The 12,375-nt window shown below is 31.7% G+C and overlaps 1 protein-coding gene across 1 annotated transcript in view; it reads right to left on the bottom strand.

Annotated features, from left to right (window-relative positions):
* The window catches only part of LOC103312012 (putative nuclease HARBI1), a 34,530-nt gene extending 22,456 nt beyond the window's left edge, over positions 1–12,074 (bottom strand). Inside the window, exon 1 of the mRNA XM_008191986.1 lies at positions 11,899–12,074. Within this exon, the coding sequence (XP_008190208.1) occupies positions 11,899–12,074 (176 nt within the window). The remainder of the gene's footprint in view (positions 1–11,898) is intronic.
* Positions 12,075–12,375: the final 301 nt, after the last annotated feature.

Here is a 12,375-nt window from a genome sequence, read left to right on the forward strand (position 1 = left end):
TATATACCACAAAATAATATATATTTATAGGTAGTGAGTGAGTTTACAAATACAGCTGCAGCTTATTTACGCGTAGTCGTCGTATTTGGTCTATGGATAGTGATGCTTTGTAATAAGTAGGTACCTGGATATATTACGCATATTCAACTGATGTTATTAAAAATATACGTTATTATAGAAATGTTATCCGTGATTTCTGTCCAATATTGTTAATATAATAATATTAATCACTACCAGTTTTTAAGTGCATATCTATTTGGCGACAATGGCAATTATCGATAATGTAATAATATGATTGAAACGTGTAATTATCAATTATTGTTAATTGTTATGGACCCGTACGAGAAAATAATATTAAAATTCTCACAAACAACAAGTTTTGCTCCCTAGATTTATAACAAAATGTTTAGGTATAAGGGAAATCGTAACTAAACTCCTAGGGTTATTACAACAATACTATGGCATATGTCGTATAATGTTGTATTTAGCATATATAGGCTAAATCATGCCAACTTATTCCGAACGTTTCTAGTCATATGTATAACCCGACATTTGAGAGAAATTAATAATAACGACAATTATTATTATCACTGTGGACGGAATGGGACCCGCATCGTGCGCCCAACGATTTTTGATAAATAAATTAATAAGTACAATGCCATTTATAATAATATTCTGATATCGTGATGATCCAGAGCAATTTACGTACTCTCAGCTGCAGTATACGTTTCGGCGATAAAAACTTTTAATGTCGACTGTAGTAGTGTGCTTGGCGATGACATCAAAGACGACTCGGTGCGGTGACACAGCTAGGGACCCGTGTATTCTTTATATTATATTACATTATTATTATTATTATTATTATATATACATATTGTACCGTTTACATAATGAATATACACAAACGCACACACACACACACACACACACACACACACACACACGTGCATTACGTTATTATCTTCATTGTAATTACTTCCGGTCTGCTAGTGCCGTTTTTTGTGTGTGGAGTTGAAATTACGATTTATTAAGGACCGACCGCGCTTGTTCACGCGTGTGTTAGTGTGCGCGGATGTTTTGATCAATTGCTGTGGCCGTAGTTCCGGGATATTCGGCCGATGCCAAAGCGATACGAAAAGAAAATACGAAATATTGTTTTTACAGACGACCGGCGGCAGCGGTGGGTTGACCTAAAAAGAAATTAATTACGGTTTGGTAGACCCTAAGAGCCTTGACATTTCTTCGGAAAAAGTGTATTCGTTCGCCCACCCCCATCCCTATCCCCAACAACCACAAATACATATTTTCCCAAGAACCCACGTATACATTTGTGTATTATACATCAACGAAGTTTATGTATAAAACCGTTTATTCGCGAAAGTTTGTTAATTTTCGGTAGTTCAAAAAATGCCAATTGTCTATACCGCCGGGGAATTTTACCGATAAAGGCCAAAATAATATTCACGAATCGGCGCATAATATTAAATCTTATATACAGTTACTCTGCAGCGTACCATTACAGCTGACTTTAGAGTTAATAATTGCTTTTTATATCAGATTATGTATTATTACTATTATTATTTTGTGAAAGAAATTCTAGTTGAAAATACGGCAATAGACGACAAACACATCGCAGAAAGCAAACTGAACATTACCATTTTTTCTCGCACGGAATTCGGAAACACTGGTTAAGTGTTAATAGTAAGTGCAGTATATACAGTAGTCTGTTTTCATATTATACGTCTTATTTTCAACAATAGTATAATACATTAATACGACGTATGTAAACTATTATGTATACGCACCTGCATATAATTTACAATTTCCAGTCTTTTTAGCGTTATACACCTATAGCATCATCAAACCTTATTTTACTCAGAATAAATACAAAACTCCTATCTAATAAACATTATAAAACTACACAATACACATTTTTCTTTCACAAGATTCTGAGCGCTGCAATTATGGATGAATATATTAATTTTTATTTTTTATGCTTCATTAAAATAGGTATGCCAATCACTATTATATCAATAATAATAGGCGCACATAGCCTTTAAGATTTGGGGGGCTTAGCTCCTAAAGCCCCCCTCTGCATTAGCGCCTATGTCAATATTTAACTGAAGAAGTTATCGTTTCATTTTATTACAATTCTTATTTTGTTTTATGTCATATATTATGTGATAGTAAAAATGTACTAAATGAGTAGGTATCAGCACGAGATTGACATTTGTACTCGTCAAAAATGCACTAAAATTCCACCTTTTATAAAACAGATATAATGTTCCTGGCATATAACATCATAGAACAATAATATGGTAATATTGCATTGTGCCTGAAATATACATATTACATATTATAATATAATAATATATGTGTATAAATATATTATGTACTATTTATATAACAAAATAATAATTATTTTCTAATTAAAGGTAAACAATGTTCTTTTCTTGTACTGTCGTGTACTCATATATAAATGGTTGGTGATTCACTCTGTATAATATATAATATTACGTTTTGTAATGTCTCAGTGTCTCACCACGTTACACTCGTCTTATCTTACACTCACGTAATATTATTTCCATTGCTTTTAAATTTGCAAGCTATAAGTTATAAATAACAAAATTAAATTCAACTATTATGAGCGTTTGTACACATCATAATGTCTTGAGTATAAAATAATTCTATAGAGAGGCAATATCTGAGAAAATAGTATTATGTTCATTTGGGATGTAAAATCATTATAATAATATCATGGCTGACCCTTTTTTTCATATAGATCACAATATAATTTATGCTCGTACTATAAAATACAATACTATTATAATGTATGGTAACATTATAAGATTACATTATGTGCTGGTTATTCCGATTTTGTATCCGAAACGAGCGTCGTAGACATTTTTCACGGAGATAATATCTGTAGAATTATTTATATACTCCATGATAATAATCGTAAATACTATAGTATATGTTATGATACTATCCGCTTTAAAAAAAACTTAATTAAAATCCGTAGTGAAATCATGAGTATTATGTTCTATACTGCTTGCGCATAGTTTAAACGGTTTATTTTAATCTATTCGTATACAATGTATAGCAATTAATTTTGGAATTTCGCTATTGGAACACAAATAATAGCTAAAACGAATATATTATTATTGTATAGTACTTAATGAATTGTACTAATTATAGCTCGGCACGGAGAGACCAAAAAAGTACACGAAGACAACGCTGTGTTGTTTTGTAATATTCCGTCTTTTCTGGCTGCAGTTGAGACGAACAACTACGGTAGTTGTGTTATACGTGCTATACGCAGTGTATAGCCAATGTGAACACTCTTTAGACATTTGTAGAATTTAAAGGAATTTCTAGCACTAGTTTTCTTGTTTTGATTTACGACCGGATGTACAATATAATATGCTATTTTAAAATAAAAGCGTTGTGGTATGCGCGAGAAAGTTTTTCATTGCATATTTTAACCTTTTCGTGAGTTATATATATATATAGGTTAGGTTGCATGATAATAAAATTTGCTAAAATTAAATTGTTTATTCAATTTATTAAACTGTTTTGACTTATTGTCAATATTGCCGTACCTATTTTTTTCTAGACATCAACACATTGTCGGTATGTCAAAGTTTAATCATTTATGTTCTAGCAAATAACAATAATTTGGTAGGAATAATAATTTTCAATTTACTGGGCTTTATTTTTGGTTATATACTTATATATTTCCAGGATTGGTATATTAGAAATAATATATCCTTGAACCTAAGTAATTAATGCTTAAATATTTCGTTCTCGTTAAAAAAAAAATCCTATCATGGTTCATTATAATTTTAATGACAAATTAATTAATAGAGTTAATATCGTAAATGATCTTGGTATAAATGTTGACTCGAAATTATCGTTACCTACTATATTGACTCTGTAAGGAAAAAAAGCGTTTCACAAATTAGGCTTATTAAAACGGACATGTAAAGATGCGACATCTCTTAAATTGCACATTAGTTTTCTCACAACTAGAAAATGTATCTCTCATATGGGTTTCAAAATCTTGATGTCAACATACAGTGGATAAAATTCAAAATAATGTCCTTAGATTTCTATCATTTAAATGCCATGTCGAAAGAGTTCCACGGACTCGGGGTATACAGGTATACAGATTTTTTATCGAATGTTACTGGAACTTAACATTGTATTTAAAAAAAATGAATTAAAATGTCTATTCAAATTATTAAACAACATAATTTACTGCCTTGAATTATTAGAACTTTTTTATTTTAAAATAAATAAAATTGGATCACGTGATAACACTTTGTTCTATTTGGAAAATATTTCAAAAATATATTTATTCAATTCTTTGTGTATTATATTAATGTACCTATAGGTAATAGTAGGAATAATATCGATTTTTTTCAATTTGTCTCTTAAAAAATTATCTTCTTGATTATAATTTATAACTGCTTAAAACTATTAATGTAGTATAGTGCATTATAATTATATTTATTCATATCCTAGTTTCATATTATATTCTTAGACCTAACTCATAAATTATCTTTATATATTAGTATATTATATTTTAATTTAAGCTATTTATTGTAAATCTATAAATAAAATATTATAATTATGTATATTTACACTGTATGTCTGTACCACACTGAATATTTAAATTGAAATTATTGGAAATTTATTCCGCAAAATAAAGAGTAGATATTATTATTATTATTTAAGTAAATTGTCATAGTTACAATTCTAAATTTCATTAAGTACGAGTACTTAACTACTTCTTTCTGAATATAAAATATTAACTATAAAATCATATTAAAAAAAACAGGTAAGTGGATGTCGCTCTGCTATACAGCAGGTTACAAGTGGGACATTGTATAATGGACTTGAATTCAATGATATAATATCATTATATAAGAAAAACGATTCTGAGCGAAGACGGATTGTCAGTCTGGATATTTTATATTGTTATTATTTATTATATCATGTAAGTTGAATTAATATTATAATATTATAATTTTTTATTCGTTTCTATGGTGATAAACAAAGCGTTAGAAATTAAATCATTTTTACTGTTTTTTCGTAATTTTTCGGTGGTTTTTCCCGTGGCATTAAATAACTATTGATAAAGTCGAAAAATTACCTCAGTACCATCTTGAACCAATTTGTTAAAAGATAAGGTACTATATGTTGAAATTGAAGCACTCCTTCTGGTAGAAATTTTTTATACGGGATATAAAAAAAAAAAAATAAACACCATTGCAAAACCAATAGCTTCCTCACTCCGCTCAGAATCTTATATCATATAGGTTGTAACTTGTAGATATTCTTATTATTTAGCAAAAAATGTTGTATCATTATATCGGTATTTTTTGGTTTTATCAGTCAAAATTAGAAATTATTGGAGGTTATATTATATTATCATCCTTGTTTATGTCACGTCTTCAGCCTAAAATAGTTTATGAATCGACATAGGCGTAAAAAATATTCCTATTTGACTTATTAATAAAACTTATATTGTATATTATGTGGAATGCGAATTTGAAAAAGTTTTTGAAAATACCATGGTATACCATGATTTGTGTGTAGTTTTTACTTTTTCATTCCATAATCCTTTAAGCCCGTTTTATACTATATTATTATATCGAGAATCATGCCCCCCACCCATCCCCGCCCATACACACTTCCGGTATTATATCACACAACACCATCGCTGCATTTATTTATCACCCCATTTCGGTCGTGCAAAAGTTCAAAAGTTAATTTTTCATTAAATCTGCCGCGCGCCCGTCGTCGTCGTCATTGTATTGTTCACCGTTGTTCCACGCGTACATACTGTATACACACAAAACGGCTGATGAATGAACGAAAAACAGATTTCCCGGGGACTCTACGGCTGCACCATTGGCAACCGCTATACTTAATTTTTATATATACATATACAAAACATTATGTGTATACAACGTACGCGTTAACCGCGCGTTCCACCGTTTTGTTTTCGGTGGAATTTTTTTTCCCGTTAATAATAATAATATATTATTTTCGGCGCGCCGTTCACCGCACGCGCGTCTTGTCTTCAGCCGCGCGGTGGCGGCAAAGTGTAATATTAATTATTAATGTCGGAGCCACGCTAAACTATATGTAATAATAAAAAACGTGTTGAACGGCCGCCGCCACCGTAAGGAAATAATAAAAAACCACGAGAAATTAAAAAGTCGCGAGGGGGTCGCCCGGCCGAAAAGAATACGGCTCGCGTTGAAAAGAAACACGGCCACGGCCCTCGTAATAATATTTTCGGGCGCGCCCGCCCGGACGACTACGACGACGCGTAATTTGAATCGTAATTTATCGTCTGATAATAAAAGTAGTATCATATTATTATTAAAAAAAAGAAAACAAAAAGAAAACTTATTTTTTCGAGAAAAAAAACCATATGATGTATAATATATAATATTTCACGCGTTTACAGTCAAATATTAATGTAAAATGCACATTATTAATATTTTATATTATTACTACAACTATTATCGTTGCACCATCGCGCGAGACGTGTCGCGTCGGCCGCCGTTCAAAGGTGAAAATTATTAGTACCTATAGTCTATACCTATACATATATATAAATGCGTATAATATTATAGCATAGTAAGGTGTATAGGTACAATCCATTAAGTCCCATTATACGCGTTGTGCGTTTGTGTCGTTCCCCGAGCGCCGCCGGTCACATCAAAGGAACGGGTGGTAAATCAATTTATATTTTGTAGGTAAAGAGCACTACGCGCGACCATTAATGCCTTATTATTATTATTATTATAGTCATCATCAAAAGCGCTGCGGTTTCCGATGGACCCCGCGCGGTTTTGGTTTTATTTATTTTGATTTATTATATTACCGCTTACCACGAATGTGCACACGCTGTACACGACGTTGCAGTCTCCCACACCGTCGGCTAAAATTTGAGTAGACATGATATTTTATATTACGCATAATAATATGTCATTAACGATAAGGGATAATTTATCTGGATCAATAATAAATCATACTATATAATATTATCTTATCTAGGCAACTAGATGATTAAAAAAAATCTGATGAATTATCTTGGAAACATATATGTGTTATCTTAACTGATATTCCCTGATAAATAAATGTTAAGTACCCAAAAGGTTTTCTCCAAGAGCTATAGGATAAAATATTAAGTATAATATTATTGTTCACGTGGTTTATCAACGTAATTAACTTACACGATTTCTATGGCATGATTTTGTAATAACTTCGAACTCTAATTTTCATGCTTAGAGTTTGTGAACACAAGACTATCGAACAAACATTGAAAATGTCGATAACATTTAATCGGCCACGGCGCGTGGTATTTAAATTATGAGATAGATAAGAAATTGAAAAAAAAAAGTAAACGTAAATGCTTTAACTTATAAGTTATAACAACAATTATAATTTATAATGAGAAAAAAAATTCATCGTTAGATGTCAACTTAAAAGTCGAGTAAAACGCTACAAAACATAACACCGTTGTTTCTATGGAAGACGATCTCCCAGCGTTTACATAATGGCTAAAAATCTAGGAAAGACGTGGCCAACGTCAGAATACACAGCCTACTAAAGAAGACCTTCTAAAGATACCGTATATTTTGGAATTATTGCCATAAGCATCCATCTAACCGACAGCGACAATCGAACAGAAGGACATTTCTCGCGACACCAGAAACTCGCAGCAGCTAGATGGTGGCATACAAGTCACAGGTAGGCTGGCGGATCCACAACAAAACTATGTTCGTACAAATCTTTTGAGTGGTTATTCTACACAAATATTTTTCCACAGAAATCGTGTTGGTGATATAGTGAGTAGTGACCAGGCTTACTGTACCACTACAGCCACATATTATGTGAGTAAAAAAACATCCATAAAGATATTATGTAAAATGTATTATTACTAATTACTTATTGATATCTATATATAAAATATTACTTATCTATTTAATTGGCCTAACAGACAATAGTTAAGAAAACCATATTCAAGGTTTATAATAAATTGCAATTTAACGGAATTGTATTCATCATAATATTATAGTCTATTGGCAGTGGCCATCGGCTATTGGATAAAGCTGTAATGATGAAACAGTTACCCTACAAAAGTCGATGACGAGCAAACAATACATAGGTACTGCAACAGTCACACAACGGACATTCTTGCAAATATTATTTAGTATGTATATAATCGTTAATTTTACGATTACACAGTTGCTCGTTCATTGCCCTTGGCCTTGATACCATAGGGTCTATATGACTATATCCGAACGAACGCGGTACATAGATCGTCAATGTTGCAGCAGTCTACAGGCGGCGACCAGCTCGTCCCCAGTTTATCGAACTTTTTGGGTTCGACGGGCCGACGATACAAAGTATGATGACCTGTAATGTCGACCGATTCAGCTGCAGTTCGGCGATTTTTCGAATGGCAATAGTAGGCACTTTCGCATCGGTACGGAACTTCTCGACGGTCGTTTCATTGCTAGACCCTTCAGTCTTTGGTTCTGTTTTAGTTCCGTTGAACATTGAATTCCGTCATCTCACTTGGCTTGGCTTTTTGAAATTCGTTTAGCAGTGTATTTATTATAGACAAAATATTTCAATGTATTTTCCAATATATTTCTATGTTGAAATTATTTGTTTTTATTTTACCAATATCATTGCTACTTTAATATTTTATAGTTTATACGCAGTCACGTAACGAAAAAGTATTTCAAAATATGAAAAGTTGTTATTCACTTTAACCATATATTTTAAGTCTTGTATGGTTTAGTATAAATAATATATTATAATAAGCATTTTTTATCAACAGTATTTTCGGGTTTCTTGTGGTTTTATACAGTTTTTTTGCTGTATATATATTTTTGTTTTACCTAAGTTTGTCGTAAAAGAAAAATGAGGAGACGATCCTATCAATTCAAACATTGCGCTCTTTAATACATGGGTTGTTTGATTATTTAAGAAGAAACTACTTCTGCTTGTGGTTGGTTGGTTTATTTTAATATGATTACAATTATTTATTGATATATGACACTTAAATAAATAATAAAGTTCCATTTTATATAATATAGCTTAAGATTAGTAATTAACAATGATTTATAAAATTTATCAATTAACAATATAGCATCATTTTAGAAACTTCCCATACTTATCAGTTATCTCGAAGCGCAACAATATGTCAATATAGTTACTTCAATATTATATTATAATGATTTTTTTTCACTTTATACAATTATGCCCACAGTAATTAGGTACTGAATAATTGTACAGTTTATGAAATAAAAACTAAGCTAGTCATGTGTTGGTATGCATAGTTTTTATTTTAAAAATATTAAATGTTTAGGTTTATTTATTTAAACCTAAGCTAATTTTTTTTTACTAGATAAGTTGAAATTATTTATTAGTTAGATAATAATTTATATTATAACTATCTTTCATCTTAAACTAGATAATATATTAGTCATATCGTTGTGCAATACAGATTATATTATAATGACATTTGTGTAGATAATAAAAAATAATCAGCTGTAATAACTAATAAGTCGTTATTCGCCACAGATAAATGTATTTGCAATTGTTGCAAGAGTGTACATAATAATATTTAACTGAAGTACAGTATTATTATGTTCAATATTGAACATAATGATCCTGTACTTCAGTTACATATGCAAATTTCCATCGTGCGAAACTTGCCGTTGTCCTGAACACTTCGTAGAATTAATGCACAATTTATTTATTGTATCTGGATGTTGTGTATACAGTGGAGAATTATTTTTAGAATATAATATTTAAAATACATTATAGTTTATCTTAAAGAGCATAGATACACATATTCAACCACTGCGGGAAAATATATATATGTAACTATGTACCTGAGTACTTATCATGCGTAATCCATTAAGTAAGAATGCAGAATTGCAAATTATCTACGATATTTCCATGATTAGAATTATTGCGAATTTAACGATGAATTGGAACTATTTAAGAAAGTAGACCATTACTATTTATGACACCACAATTTTTATTAAAATATTCAATATCTAATTTATAAGGATAGTCGGTAAAATGTAGTCGGAGCTAAATTACGACCTAACATAGTTATGATATCAGCTCTATAACATTATAATGAATTCCGATATTCGTGTATTTTGCATATTGTATATTATACTAAGTAGACATTATTGCTGGATTAATATCATCATCCGACGAGTGTCAAGAGATAATTAATCTATTTCTGATATATTTTTCGTACTTATTGCACGTATGTTCATGGTGTAATATAATAATTATTGTGCGTACTATTGGCGCAACGCTCATCAAATTCCGACACGAAAAATATTTCCCGAGAGGCATACCAGGTGTCAACGTTATCCGTGTCGTTCAACGACGTATACTTACCAGTGTTTTTTCCTTCGAGTACTTAAAATCTCACAACTATTTGTCACTCATTACTATTAGTTATCACTCATAGGCCAAAACCTATAGGCCATAAGTCATAGATAATTTTTAATAAATCAGTCGTAGGTAGGATGGAATAGAAAATATGCAATGAGCTTATACGGTGAACTGCAATAATTGGTATAGGGTTTACAATGTTGTCTACTTTTTTAAAAAAAATTATTTAAAACGTTATATAATTAGGATTATTGAAAGTGACATTAATTTACATATAATAGTTAGAAATTAGAACTTTTATATAATTTAAGATTTTTATTTTTTACGTACGTTTTATCAAGACGATGGTGGTAAATGTTTTAAGGAGCTTAGTATAGGCAATATAATCTAAGGGTATGCACATAAGTAATTACTAGTAGTTTATATTATATTACTAGCATTGACGCACTGTATTAATCACTGCATGGTATAATTTTTTAGTTTTTTTCTCGCATTAGAGAGGCATAATTTAGGGGACAGGACTTGGAGGAGCCCCTCCAATATTAAAATTAGCTCCTCCAAAAATGTGTATATAAATTAAAGTATTAAATGCTTCATTAGTTACCTGATCTATTTAATTCAGCAAACGTTGTTTGAAGAAATTATTTTCTAAAATTTAAACAACGATTCATTATTCATGTTTTTTCTGGAGTAGATATCGGATCAACCTATAAAACATAATATAGTCGTGTTTGTTTGTCCGTTTATTATATTATCCGTTTTATATTATTTATTGTCCGGAGTAGTATGCTTGTATTTATCTACTTACTAAATTTTTATAACAGTTTTGTTCAAAGTAAATCCATTCTGGTCAATATTAAACAAATAGGTACCTACCAAAATATATAAATACTAATGTACAAATTAATACTAATTGCATACAAAAATATTCGCAAAAAAATTATGAAAATCGTATTTAAGGTGCTGCGATAACGTACGTATATTATTCGTCACAGTATAACATTATAACTGTATTATTGTTAAAACTAACACTACGAATAATTCATTATATTCTTACAATATTATTATTTCTTACAAGTGTTGGTTAACGCTAACCGGCTGATAACAGATTGTATTACCGGTAGAATTCCGCCGGTCAAGTGTCCATAAACTTTAACCGTACATGGTAAAAACGGCCCTAAAATTTATAACACACTTTCCTTACACATATATTATAATTATATACTAATGTAGTGTATATCAGATATATGATCATGATCATGTCGAATATCGCTACACTTGGCGTACAGAATACATCATCCGAAGTCGAGATTCGCTCACCATCAGCTGAATCGATCGCGATGTGCCGAGTTTTCGACGAACTGAGAAATATCAAATGGCCCTACCTGTAAAATCGTGTTGGTAAGTAGCGGTGATTTCGTTGTTCCGGCGACCAGGCGTTACAGTTCAATGCCGAACATCGCGGCGCAGACGGCTTTTGCGGGTGATGCATTCGATATCGGGTTCCAGCCGTCTGCCGCTTTGACGCAGGACCCGGTTTTGATCGATTCACCGTCTGTCAGTGATTCGACGCAAACGGTTTCGGTCAAGACGTTAACTGGCCCGACCGAAATGGTCATGGCAAATTATGCCGGATCAAAGTTCTGTTATTACATTTCGATGGTCAATACGGCAATAATAGCTATTACGCGCGTGGCCACCGAAGTCAAGATCGAGACGCCACCCGGCTCGTCGTCACAGCAGGTTTGGCCAACCAGCAGTGCACGATCTCACGGAGCCACTGAGACGCCGTTCTAGTTCGATGCCGAACATCGCAGTTCGGTTTACTTCGGCCGATATCGAGAACGTCCCAGCATGAGTTTCGATCAAGACGTTTGAGTTTACATGAAAGCAGCCGAACTAAACCTCACGCGCAGACAG

The sequence above is a fragment of the Acyrthosiphon pisum genome, chromosome A3 (assembly GCF_005508785.2).
Source record: "Acyrthosiphon pisum isolate AL4f chromosome A3, pea_aphid_22Mar2018_4r6ur, whole genome shotgun sequence".
NCBI classification, from domain to species: domain Eukaryota; kingdom Metazoa; phylum Arthropoda; class Insecta; order Hemiptera; family Aphididae; genus Acyrthosiphon; species Acyrthosiphon pisum.